Raw genomic sequence first — 14,026 nt, 5'->3', positions numbered from 1 at the left:
AGTATTCCATGTAAGGGGTTCTTAATGTCACAATTTTGAATGGAGTTTTCTGTTTTGAAAGCCATTTTGGTAGCCTGAATACTGGGCCTTACTCGAAAATTGTATCAGTATCGTACCGTAAGCAATCGTTCTATATATTTTAACATACATTTCTAAAAATTATAAATCTTTAATTGTTAAACATCAATTATATGGACAAAGTTCAGTAGTCCATAATAATGTTTACTATGGTTACGCTACGATATTTGGATATACACAATCCCATATTACTCCTATCATGAGCCTCATCCAAACCCTAAGCTGGCGTCAAACTCATCCTGAGGCCACCGCGCAAATATCAGTTGCCTGGGAAAAACTACCTGCGCAATCCGGCCAACATGTGAATCCGGCCGAACATCCTCCACCATCCCTTTGTCCATCCACCCACACAGCACCTCCTCAATTGCAAGCCAACCCAGGGAAAGAGCAGTAGACATTTAGCAATGAAGGTGTGATAATCAAGGGTCAAGAGTCAAGAATTAAGAACAAGCAGTCACGGAATCGAAAAACTCAAGCAAACCATACAGGCTGGAAGAATGGAACGTTTTGAACACAAATTCTAGTTTTGGTTGTTATTAACTTCCACATATTTGCAAGTTATATCTGTTAAATTAAAATTAGTTAGTTTTCAAGTTATAATAAAGAAAAGTAAAAGTCAAGAAACGTTTCACACTCGCTAAATAATTCCGTACCTGCAAATGCAGAATGGGTCACACTAAAAATAGCTTTCCAAGGGTTGGTCACTCCATGCACAGCAAATTCCTTTCAAGAACTGTTTTATGTACCTTATTCAGGATGAAATGGGTGGATGATTCCCCGCCCACAGCTTTTTATGTCTGTCTGTGATGCCTATCACTTTCGAATATTTGATTTTATTCGTTTTCATTCAGCTAACGTTTATTTTCATTTTGTCATCATCATTAGTAAAGCTAGGTAAAACATACTTTTAATTTTAATTTTCGTTTTCGTTTCTTTTTATTTTTTATTTACAGATTCGTAGGGGCAACAGTAACATACATTACATACAACAACAAGCATATATAATTAATTATAAACAAGTACGGAGAATGCAAAACCAGCAGCAACAAAAATTAAAACAACAAAGAACCCTATATACACAATAATTAATACATTTAATTAATGCAATTGATGAAAACAAAAACAAAACAAAACAAAACAAAAATAGCAACAAAAACGAAAGAAGAGCAGCAAAAAAGCTGAAAGAAAAAAGCAACTAAAAGCAAAAAGTTATAACAAACGAAAACGTTTTACTTAGGTAAACATTAAATTTATTTTAAATATAAAATAAAACTAATAAGCATAATAATAATAAATAATAATGATAAATAAAAAAACACAATAATTATAATAGTAAAGCCAGCGCTTTCGATTGTCATTTTGTCACCACCGTACGTGGCGATATATTTTTTAATTAATATTATTATAAATATTATCTTCTTTCTCCCCTCTCACACTCTCTTCGTTGAATATTATTTCCATTACTTTTTGACGCCTAAAGGAATAATCATGTATTTGTATATTGAATAGAGTCATTGCATATTTTTTTTTATACCACCTTGTTTTTAGTATGTTTAACTGATAAGTCAGAGAAAAAATATTATACAATTAATCCAATGAAAAAACGAGTTTTGTGTATTAAAATTTAAGATTTAACAAGATCAGACATTTTAATGAAATTGAATAGATTACACCCTCAAACGACCTTAATAAACGAGAAGAAAAACAGAAGAGGAGATAAAGATAAGTTGAAGAGGAAGAGACGAAAAAGAAAAAGCCCCGAGCATAATGTAAATGTTATGTTAAACCTTAATTTAATGGAAATGATTAAAGCAAAAACAAAAGAAAAAAAAACAAAAACAAAAAACAAGAAACTACAAGCAACAAACAAAACAAAAAGCGAAACTGTTTAAACTATACTTACATAATATATAATCTTTATGAATACAAACTACATTTTTTTTTTGCAGCACGCATTATGTATAAATACATATTAAATAAATAAATTATTTTTATTTTTATTAAATAATTATTATTATTATTTTGTAATAAATAAAAGGAAATAATTGATTGAGAACAAGAAACACGAAAAAGAAAAACCGATCGTGGAAACTAAGAAGAACCCCCTTCATCGTAGATATTTTTTTTTTGTGCGTTAAAATGTATCTAAATGTATGTATTATTATTTTGCCAGTAGTCGATAGAGAGAGTTGTGTTTGGATGAGTTTTAGTCGATATATCGGATATAGAGAACAGATCAGATCAGAACAGAATAGAACAGAAGATAACAGAATAGAATAGAACAGAACAGAAAGCAGGTATGGTAGCTGGCATCTGAGAACCGACGGCTTAGTTGCAATATGTAGATAAGGTCCAATTATAGGGTTTCTGTAACTGTAGAGCTGCATTATTATTTGCATAAATAGTCAGTGTCGCCTTGCCTCGCCCCCGAAAACCTTTTCCCCCTCGCTCCCCATCTTTCCATCCAGCGCTGCTATAAAATATTATTATCGTTAGATTGGCAGAACTGTAAAAATAAATAAAGAGAAAAAGAACAAAAAAAAAATGCATAAGCAAAATAAGAAAAACAAAATAAGAAAAAGGAAAAAAATGAGCAAAACACTTATATTTATTTCTATAGTTTATTATAATCGACATTAAACTAATTATTATGTTAATTATAAACGATTAATGGATACACACACAAACGCAGAATAAAATACATTTTTCCTAGTAATTTAGGCACACACACAAGCAAACACATGCAAAATAAAAAATCTTTAAAAAAAAATGAATAAAAAGTAAAAAGAAAAAAGAAAAAGAACAAAAAATTATAATCATTTACCTTATTTTTTAATTTGCTAATTACATAACCAACAAACACACACACACACACACACTCTACATACAGACACCTACAACACGCATACTCTGACAATTGTATATGTAATGCTGTAATAATCATGATAATATATAGATTCGTTGATGATAATGAGCAAAGAAGCCGTAATGATAATGATAATGATAATAAATGAATACAACAAAATCCAACAAATAAAAAGAGAAACAAATACAATATTTAAACGAAAGTAAAACTTTTTCTTGTTGCCTTTCCTTTTTACCACCATCTATAGTGCCATTTTGTTCAGTGTGAGCTTTTGGTTTTTAAGTTTTCGTTGGGAAATAATTGGGTTTTTGGATATTTTCTGGCAAGGATCCTCGAAGTCAATGGGCTTAGTATGAAGTGGAATCGGTGCAAGTTTCAGATGAGGACCGAACTTAACATTAAAACAAATCCTTCATGTATATTGGTTAAGCATTTAGGATTAAGAAATTCAACCATTTTACCACTCTCATTGGAACATTGAACGTTTTCAAAATTTTTCATTTTCTTATTATCAAAAAGGTTTATTCATTGTCATACTTTATTTATTGTAATTGTTCACTATGGGTTTCTTATGAGTTGTAAAACTACAAATCACATATCTGTAATTGTAATATTTTCATTTCCTGATATTTGTATTATTGTTTTATGTGAAAAGCGCTTCAGGGCAAACTTTTGACTGTGTGTGGGCTTAAGTCTTATGGGAGTTATGAGACTGGCCATATTTTGTCCTATACTTGCACTTTATTTGGGACTGTGAAGGGATTATCTCCCGTAATACAGCTACTGAATACGCAAAGCAATCCACATTTGTATCTCTATTTTTGTACTTTTTTTGATGGACGTTTTGTAGGTTCGCAGTCGAACAGTGCCCTGAACAGCAGCGGAAGTGGCGGCAGTGCCAGCGGAAACGGCGAGGCGGCCGGCTCGGTATCGGGATCAGGAGGCGGCAATGGCGGCGACAACGAGGCTGGCGGCGACAGTGGAGAAGCAGGATCCGGAGGAGGAGGAGGGGCAGCAGAAACCGAGGCAGCGGCGTCGGGTTAGCGCGCTCTTCAGGCGCTCTGTTAATGTAATGTTATTCGCAGGATGTTCGCTCTGGCCAGGGATTAAGTTTTCCATTTTCCGGCAAGCAGCGTGATCACCGAGACACACACACACACACACACACACAGTTACACTAGAAAACCAAAAAGTTAAGAAAAGAATGATAGACAAAAGGAATTCACTCTACAAGACACCCACCCAAAACACTAGAAACCAACAAACAACACCTCCACACACCCCAAATACACCCCACACACACCCCACACACACATGTATGTATGTATCTAGCTATATGCATTGGGCGCAAGCAAATATTTAGCATAAAACTCGAAAGAAAAAAAAAAAACAAAAAATCCACTTTAAACTATGCATAAATAATAATTAAAATAATAATCTGTATTATTGAACAACAAAGAGAATACCCCGGAAGAATGTTGAGAAATAATCGGAAAGCCCTCACCCCTGCGCCCCTCCCCGCCCCGCCCTCCAATATAGTAAATAAACATTAAACAAATAGCTCGCGAAACGTACTAAAACTTAAGTGAAAAATCACAAAAGAAAATTGAGAGAATACTTAGTGAAATAAATCAAAATTTTTTGCCCCGTTTAACGTTTATATATATGCGGTTATACAAAAATATAACGATCACAGCAGTTAGCAATCCATAGTAAAAATAAAAAGGCGGCAAAGTGAGAGAGGATAACTAGAAAAAAAGGAGGATACAACATTTACTAAACTCGCGCAAGTGCATCTATATAAATACGATATAGATATTATATTATATATGAGATATTAACAAGACATTCGTAATCCTAGTAGCAACCCGACAGCCCATGAACCGAAGTCCCCAAAAAATCCACGCAACCTTTAATCCTTCCCGTAAATCCTAATCTCGTAAACCAGGTAAATGAAACGTTCCACGTATAGCAACATTTCCGTGGCCTGTTCTGAAGTAACGTCTAGCATTAACTACGATTATATAAGAAAGCGATCGTCAAAATGCAATATACACTAAAAAAAACACTATACATAAATACAAAGGATATAACAAACTGAGCAACAAGTAAATGGATGTATGAATGAGGAAAACGCTTTTAGCGCGCGACGCCACCCATAAACTTAAATTAACAATGCAAATAATGAGGTAATAAGATGGTAAAGCCAGGATCTTGATATATGTAAAAGTAATCGACAAAAAACCATTTAGCTGCAATTGAAAATTTAAACTAATTTAATACAAATTGAAGTAAAATACAATGAAACCGTTGCTGGTTTTAGAATGTAAGGCCTTAGATCAACCGGAAACTCCTGCGCGACTATAGTACTACCCCTCGGTTCGATTTATTCCGCTCTATCGCTATCCCAATGAAAGCCACCCAGTAAAACTGTTTACATTTCGTTTTGAAAATCTGCGATTATTTCCCAGCACTTTAAGCCCTATCAAAAATCGAAGTAAACAAATGAAAAAATTAAAAGCAAAAGAAAATGAAAATGAAAAAGTAAAAGAAAAAAGGAAAAAGCAAGTCTATTTGTATGTATTTCCATAGAACTCCTTAAATATTATATGAGAAAATATTTTTTTTTTACTAACTAAATGATACATTTATACAATTAATGAACGTTGAGTTTTGTTGCATCAAAACTAATTAAATTTAACTATATACTTATATGTACACACCCACACAAAAACACACACGTACATTCAGACATACTCACACGCACATATGCCTATAATTTCAAAAAAAAAAAAACAAAGAAAAAAAACATTGGAAAAAAACCGAAGATTTCCAACTTCAAATCCCAAACCTTTTTAGTAAATAATCTAAGTAAACGGGAGAGAAGATATATAATTCACTAAAACACACACAGTTTAATTTGTAATTGAAAATTTCAACAGAAGAAAATGAAAACCCAAAACAATATATATACACACATATATTGCATAGAAAAACTTACTTATATATGATGAACAATTTCAGCGTTTCGCTTAAATTATGAGGCAACAACCACATGAAAAATCCAAAACAGAACTTAAATTTAATTAACAAATAAACACAAACATAAACTAATTGCAAAAATAAAAAATGGGGAAACCAAAATTGAAAGACGAAATGATAATGAACATGAAACACAAGAAAAATGCGTAAAGAAAACATTAATTTAAAAACAATAAAAATTACAAACAAAATTATATACATAGAATTGCGTATTTTGTATGTGGTTTGGGGTTATGGTTTTATTTCTGTCTGAAAACTTACAGGTTTGTTGTTAATACACAGTAAACTTGGCATTCAAACCAAGAATCCATGATTCAGGAATGCCAACTGTTTTCAGCTCTCACGACCTGACCATTAAATTCAACATTAATATTTAAAAAGAATTTATTGAGTTCCTAAATTTAACAAACATACATATATGGACGAAAGTACATGTAGTAACGAGCGTGTGCAAAGAAAACTACTTATATAAAGCCGTAGAATTGAATTTAATTTCCGAAACATGGCTTTTCGGAAAGTGACCAAAAACCCGAAGTTTTTAATCCATAGCTTTTCATACGGACATACTTTTTCAAAGCAGCATATCTGTAAAAGCTTGTGGCTTAATACACTAAAAATCAGCATTTTTTTGCAAAACTGACATAATCCATAACTTTTCTTACAGACATCCGATCTTGAAGCGGTTTACTTGTAAAAGCTTGTTGTGTTTGATAGGTCGTAAGAAACAAACATTTGATCTACGACTTTTTAAAAAACTAGCTAGTTTGGCGGTCAATCAGCTAGAAAAAGCTTAACTTTGTACACCCATGGTTTTTAAACTAGCAAAGCTACAGAGTACTATATGTCTTTAAAAAGGTATAAAATATCTAAATACAATAGTTTTGAAATTATAACAAAAAGCTTTTTTTTACACAGAAAATTTATTTATAGCCCTTGCGATTTCTCAAATTTTGTCTGTGGGTCGCATATTGCACGAAATATACTGCAAAGACATTATAATATAACTTTTAAATTTATTGGTAAAATCGAAAAAAATTGCTTTATATATGAGTGGTATGTGGTGAACCATCTGACAGTTGCTCCAGTTGCTGCGGCTCAGCCGGCATCCAGTTCCTTCAGAGCACCAATTTCCGTGAGAGTCTACGTTCGGCGCCGTTTGGCCAGACTGAGATCGGTGGCTCCACCCTCCGGCTTGAGGCGTCGCTTGCTGCTCCGGCTAGCACTGCCACTGCCAGTCGGCTTTAAGCCGGATACGGAGGTTGCCGACATCCGCGCCTCCACCATGGCCTGCGGAGCAATGCTCAGTGGCAGTGGCGACTCGAGGAGGAGCTCGCTTTTGATGATGGCCGGGGCGATCATGAGCAGGTCATTGCCCCCATTACCATTCCGCTGCTGATGATGCGCCTCGGTTCGTTCGCACTTGATGTGCCGCACCGACGCCATATCCGGATTGTTCTCCACCAGTTCCCCATCCGCCGCATGGCCATTCACCATTTTGTTGTCGTTGTTGTTCGTCTCCAGCAGCTGACCACCAGTCGGTCCGCGCTGCTGCTGCCACTCGAGGATGCCCGTCAGCAGCTTGATGTACTTGATGGCCGAGCGCAGGATCTCGTTCTTCGAGAGCTTCTTGTCCGGCGGATGTGTGGGCACCAGCTTGCGCAGCTCAGCAAAGGCGCCGGACACGTTCTGCTGACGCCAGCGCTCCCGGGTGTTGGTGAACACCTTGCGCACACCGCCGGTGCCGCCGACTCCTCCGCCGCCTCCACCACTGGCATTGCCCCCGGAGGAGGAGGCATTACCGCCCCCACCGCCTCCGCCGGCAGAGCTTCCAGAGCTGGGCGGCGCGGTCAGCAATCCGTTGCGGGAGTGACTGCGCGGCGAACTGGACAGCGATCGATTGCCTGGGAGCGGACAAAAAAAGTAAAACACGGTTATTCAATCGCAAAACTTTCATATCGTAATTGTAACCTTATCATGAATCATATTTTTCAACTAAGAAATCTACAACTACATATTTTTCTGAGCAGACGTATCGCCTAATGATATTTTTGACTTAAATTAATATAATATACGGTTTTTAATCGATAAAATTGCAATTGTACTAACGTTAAATTAAAATTTGAGTTTTTTAAGTATTATATAGTGCATGTAAATCACTCAATACTATTCATATCAATCAATGGAGATACGATTTGGTTAGACTTGAAAAAAAAGGTTGTTTGCTTAAACTTAATCTTATGTTACACTTTAGGTCGCGTTTAAACCGATACAACAAAATATAGTGGTTTAGCTTTAAGTTGTTCGTTTTTTACCCAATACCTAGATGTCCTATGCCATAGCCCATAAACCAGAAATGTCTGCTGTAAAAAGGTAATCCTCACCATCCGCCTGGTTGCCATTAAGCACGATGTAGTCCCGCAGATCCTCCTCGTCCTCCTCGGTGTCGTTGAGGGAGAAGTCGGAGAGCTCCGCATCGCCGTCTCCGTCGGAGACCGACTCCGTCTTGGGCTGCAGATGGGGCGTGGCATGGCGGAGCAGGGCAGGCGGCTGTCTGCCGGAGTCCCGGATAACACCATTGCCATTGCCATTTCCGTGTCCGTTTCCGGAACGAGGGGATGGAGATCCGTTGGCCTGGCTGTGTCCGGAGGAGCCACTCGAGGCCGTGCTCCTCTCATCTGCGTTATCCGCTCCATTCGAGCTGCTCGGTAGCCATGCCATCTCTCCGGTGGTCCGGTTGTCCGTCTGTCCGTTTGTCCGGATAAAGGAATAAATGGGATACGTCTGTTCTGTTGCCTTCGAAGTGTCGCAGCAAAGTGAGCAACTGATTCCGTGACTGTGACTGTGTGACTGGAAACCAACCCCCTTCAGGAGAAAGGCGGGGCCAAGGATGCTACGCAGCGAACCACCCCCAAACGAGGCATACACACAAAAGGGGCGGACCCAAACTTGGCGATGGAAGGGGCTGCCGCGTTCTTCGGGGTGCTGTGGGGCAAGATACGTAGCTTATAGGGTTACCAGTATTTTTTTTTAAATTAAGCCACAATCAATCCTTATTTATTGTAATAGAAATAATCTATTAAAAAAAAGTTCCTTTACACTTTGTTATTGTATTACAGTTTTTCAAATTAATTGTCTCTTTTTTTATTTGAATTCTTGTTGTGAGCGCAACGAAATTAAGCAGACAAATTAATAAAAAACCATAATTTTGAATAAAATAACTTAAAAACTACTGATTTTTTTTTTTAAATTTGCCAGACCTAACCCCTTTAATACATAACATAATTAATAATAAAATAACGTTGTGTAGTGAAAATTGCAACACAAATTTTGATTGCCACCCATCTTAATAAAAATAAAGGCGCTGGTCGGGCAATGTTGGTTCAAATATGTGTAAATCAATTTAATTGTTCCCCCAATGTTTTTATTAAATAAAAAAGAAAAAAGCGAAAAACTTTTGAATTGAGTGTGAAAGACTTGGATTAACTACCTTTTTTTACCAGTGTATTATTACCCTTACATGTGTTGTTACAGGTTTCGTTTTGTTATTTCCCATTGACTCACCTTTGGACAACCATCTTACTGGGGGCTTATGGTATAGGGTCCGCCCACATTTAGGCGCTTCTGCTTTTTGACGATCGTCGTCGTCGGCGAAGGTGGCTTCTGCTCCTGTTTTCCTTGCTTCCGGTCACCCCTCCCCTCTCTCTCTGGATCGTGGAGCTCCAGCTCCGACTCGGTGGATCGCCTTGCCCTGGGCAAATCAACTGCACCACTGGGCACTTGAACGGGCTGGAGACTCAATCTCATGGCGGGTGTGGGATTCACGAAGATCATCTTTTCGCACATCTCCTCGCTGACCCCGGAGTGACCCTCGCGCACGACCCGGGGTCGGAAGACATACGAGGTGGCCGACATCTGAGCGTCCACATACTGTACCTGCACCTCCACGGGAAAGTCGCTGCCCAGCACCTCGTTGATCTCGAACGGTGCGCTGTCCGCCACGTGGAGTCGCAGCGGCAGACGGGGGGACATCTTGAAGGTGACCTGTCGGACGAACCGGGAGAGGTCACCATCGTGCACTGATAAACAAAAAAAATGGAATAGTAAAAATTAATATCTGACTTCAGAAAACTTAATTTCCTTAATTTACACATTTTATATTCTTTAAATGAATGTGAAAAATACTAGATTAGGAATGATTCCTATTTGTTTAAAAGTAGTTTATTTAAATTTAATATGGTTTAAATTTAAATTACATTTTAGATGTTAAAATCTATTTCGGAAATATTCAAAAGAAATATAAAAAAACTGCAATGCATGAAAATCGAAGCAAAAACTCGTTGTATTAAGTATGAAATACTACGATTTACTATGTTTTTTTTTTACCAGAGTGGCCGTCCTGATGATCGCGGCTTTCTCGGCCCGCCCGCAGGTAGACACTCCACGTGGGCTCCAGCATGTAGGGCAGGTCCGGGTCGCAGGCCTCCATCCGGCAGCCGAGCACAATGTTCCGACTGATCACACAGCGTCCGGAGACATTTGGCACCGAGCCGCGATTGCAGCTCACCCGCTGGCAGTCGTCCACCACGTTCTGGTGCCGCAGGAGGTTCTTGTAGCTCATCCCGTTCGTATCACTCTAATCCCGATCAAAGCGAACTTTAAATTTATTTTTAACCAACAATTTTCTACAACTCGAAAATTTAGTGAAGTACTAATATTATGAGTGGCATCCAAATAAATGGTGAGACAAATAGCAGTCGCCTGCTCGTTACGGTTTTTTTTTTAATTTCCAGATATGAATATGCGATTCTGTCCAAAACGTATCACATTTTCCCTTATGGTTTCAAAATGTTTTCTCATTTGAATCATGTTGTTACACCATTTGTATAGGCGTTTTAAAATTAGTTTTAAAAATATATATTCGTAAAAAGAAAAGGTACAGCGATGCTACATCTTAAGTCCTCGGAAAAGGCTTCATGTAATATTTGTATCGCAATATTTTAAATGACGGAATATGGATTATTTTAAAGGGATTTTATATGAAATCTGAAATTATTTGCATAATTTTCTGTGAAATTTTTAAGATTATTTATTAAACAATTTATAGGATACTAAAACTTTCTAACAAATAGTTAACAAAAAAAAATAACAAATGTTAATATTTCTTGTGATTGGGGTATAAATCCATTACCAAAAAAGTATTTTTTACTGCCCAACACATTATTTACAGCTCTGTTTAAAAATAAAACCGTTTCATACACTAAGATTAATGATTTTTAAAAAATTTTTGTATTAGTGTACGTTTTAATCTGCAGCCTTGCTTTTGAGCTTCACTTTTGACTCTCGTTGTCAAGTGCAAATAACCATTAAATGTTCGCAACCTTTATTTTCTTTTACTTTTTGTGTCTACTTGAGGATGTTAATCTTAGCCTGGGATTAAGGGCCAGTAAAAGTTTTCCCCAAAGCGTTGAAATTTCAACGCCACCTTCATCGTACAAATATCTATGCTTCTCTGATTTTTTCACGCCCTAAAATCAAATTATCTAATTAATAAAAGGAGGAATAATTTTGAAATAGAGGTGGGGTTACTGGAGTCAAAAGTTAGGAGTGAGGAGTACTCAGTGCGCAGGCGATAAAAGGCGGAGCTTAGGGTTGTTATGTCCTGCACAGGAAAAAAATTTATGGTAAATTATATTCATTTTCATGAAGCTCTTTAATTTCATTTGGTCTTAATAAGTGACATATCGCTTTGGTATGTTTAAATAGAGAGAAATCGAAAAATAAACGTTTTTGAATTTTATTTTTGCATTACCAATTTAATGGATAAAATAATAGTGTTTGTAGACCTGTGAATATTAAATTGATACTGCCAATTTTTTTGTTCGGTGTGAGCATTTATTCAGCTGAAAATTTGTGTGGGCACTGGAGAAATTTAACGATAACTTGGAAAGGAGGTTTATATTTCGTAGAGCACCTTTAGAAGTTGCAGGGCCAGGATTGACCAGGTAACGTCACTCCTGGACTAGGGGTACTGCTAGATGGTCTTCAGCGTGGTCTCCGAGATTCTGCTGATTACCAGGGCCAACCTGCTCCTCCAAAACTGACAGCTTGAGTAGCTGCATAATTTTCCTGTAGGGACCCACATAGATAATAGTGTGTGTGCTTTCTTGCTTAAAGCAGGCCAGACTTCTGCCGAGGGAATCTTGTTCTGGCAGCCCCACATGATGATGGAAGATGGTGCATGTGTGACCCGCATCCCGAAAGAGCAGGGTCAACGTGACCATGGCATCGCGACAGCAGTAGGATGTGGCATGGAATGGTGGCTTGCCTACAATTTCGATGCAGTTGGAGCTTCTCGTTTATGTCGGAGAGATCTTAAACACACAAGAAGCCTTTGAAACCGGGACAGTTCTTTAGCAGCAGAACGCCATTTAGGGTATGTACACTTATTTCTTGTCGTTTAAAGGGTATACCCTTATAAAATATAATATATTATAATTTCAGTCAAAAGTTGCAACGCTGTGAGGGAGGCATTTCCGATCCTATGAAGTAGAACTATTTTTGGAGCTTCACTGTACGCAAACTAGTCTCTCAGTTTTGAAACTAACTGAACAAAGCTGTCCCAAAAATCGGCATACCTACGTTCATATTTCCCATAAGAACAATCGGTAAAATAAATTTTTAAAAGTTTACTATTTATTCATCATATTTTTAATATAACAGCTATTATAATAGACCGAGCTTATATAGTTTACAAATCATTACAGTGTACACTGTTTAGACAAGTCAATAACTTATCCAAAATTAATCTTTAATTCATCTGGTTATTGTGGGAACTTAAAAACATTTAAAGTGGCAGGAGAGGATGAAGCACCAGCAGAGCCAACCTGACGTGGTCCAATTTCCTCTACTAGCAATTCATATTCATGGGCAGGTCCTTAAATCTTTGAACTTGGACATTATAGGGTTGGCCTTGGGAACGCAGCTCTAATCCCGCTCACAGTCCAATCGACACTCACCCAGAGAGCCACCCCCCGAAATCCGATTAGCGGCAATCAAATAATATCACATCTCATCAAAACAACCCGAGAGGGAAAAAGTGAGGAAAAGTCAACAGTCGTCAGCATCAGAATCAAATTAGCAGCAGTTTGGTGGCTAATTCGAATGCTCTTTATCATTTTCTGGCAGGCGTCTGTGACTTTATGGCACGTGTGTGGCCAGGATAGATAAGAGCATACCCCGGCAAACTCCGGCAAACTCTGGCAAACTTCAGCAAACACCGACACGTGGCCCACAACGCAGGTTTTATGTGGAGTGGGCCTGGTCAAATGGATTTTCACACCCACTCGACGCCGGCAAAGCCGCCAATTAATAAAATTCAATTATTCCAAGCCACCGCAGACCGATGGGAAGAGATGATAAAAAGTAACGACATATTTCGGCACTTGGATCGGATTTGAGAGGGTTAAAATGGTCTCTGATAGTCTTATAAATATGTCCACAACCCAACCATGTTTGGTTATCACTAGTCCATAAAAATACATAGAAAGCGAGTTAAGGGAATGTATTTTTTTAACTTTTACTGTAAAATAACCAACATTTGAAAACTGCAAATTAAATTAAAATATCAATTGCTTAAATATAAAAAATACAACAGAAAATTATGCCATTTTAAATTGGAAAACATATTCATGTAAATTAGCCTTATAATAAATGAAAACTAGTTAAAATAATTATTTCTTAATAAATTGGTAAAGATATAACTGAGAATTTAAAAAGTAACAATTTACCCTTGAATTCTTAAATACATTAATATACGTTAAATAATACAAATATAGAAATCTTTAGTAAAGTAAGATACTAAAATACACCTATGGCTAATACCACATAATCTTATACTATTATTTTTAAAACCGGCGTAAACAGTTTTGCAACTATTATACAAACCTTGAGATGATATGTTTTTGTTATTTATACATCCGCGTATTACGGGTGCCGACAGCACAGCCCCATCCCACCGTTTTCAGTTCAGCAACCCCTGAA

At 37.2% G+C, this 14,026-nt stretch overlaps 3 protein-coding genes across 12 annotated transcripts in view; 1 reads left to right on the top strand and 2 right to left on the bottom strand.

Moving 5' to 3' along the window:
• The window catches only part of LOC108136205 (protein kinase shaggy), a 54,096-nt gene extending 47,914 nt beyond the window's left edge, over positions 1-6,182 (top strand). For 8 of the 10 annotated variants that reach the window (XM_017257209.2, XM_017257211.2, XM_041709569.1 and 5 more), the window contains one exon: positions 3,795-6,182. In XM_017257209.2, coding sequence (XP_017112698.1) covers positions 3,795-3,988 — 194 coding nt within the window. In that variant the 3' untranslated portion in view covers positions 3,989-6,182. Of the gene's footprint in view, positions 1-300; positions 699-1,031; positions 1,172-3,794 lie in introns of those variants that run through there. The other 2 variants (XM_017257208.2, XM_041709549.1) reach the window with 2 other exon arrangements.
• An 805-nt stretch (positions 6,183-6,987) lies between these two features.
• LOC108136206 (class E basic helix-loop-helix protein 22) lies at positions 6,988-8,739 on the bottom strand. The gene is made up of 2 exons (XM_017257214.2): positions 8,368-8,739; positions 6,988-7,887 (listed from the first exon to the last, which is right to left on the bottom strand). The coding sequence occupies exons 1-2, from the start codon at positions 8,702-8,704 to the stop codon at positions 7,127-7,129; spliced, it is 1,098 nt and encodes a 365-aa protein (XP_017112703.1). The 5' UTR covers positions 8,705-8,739; the 3' UTR covers positions 6,988-7,126.
• A 121-nt stretch (positions 8,740-8,860) lies between these two features.
• LOC108136207 lies at positions 8,861-10,726 on the bottom strand. Its single transcript, XM_017257215.2, has 3 exons — positions 10,370-10,726; positions 9,548-10,062; positions 8,861-8,968 (listed from the first exon to the last, which is right to left on the bottom strand). The coding sequence occupies exons 1-2, from the start codon at positions 10,602-10,604 to the stop codon at positions 9,563-9,565; spliced, it is 735 nt and encodes a 244-aa protein (XP_017112704.1). The 5' UTR covers positions 10,605-10,726; the 3' UTR covers positions 8,861-8,968; positions 9,548-9,562.
• Between the last annotated feature and the right edge of the window lie 3,300 nt (positions 10,727-14,026).

Source organism: Drosophila elegans, unplaced genomic scaffold, assembly GCF_018152505.1.
Source record: "Drosophila elegans isolate 14027-0461.03 unplaced genomic scaffold, ASM1815250v1 contig_149, whole genome shotgun sequence".
Classification (NCBI taxonomy): domain Eukaryota; kingdom Metazoa; phylum Arthropoda; class Insecta; order Diptera; family Drosophilidae; genus Drosophila; species Drosophila elegans.
This window is presented reverse-complemented; position numbering and strand designations above follow the sequence as displayed.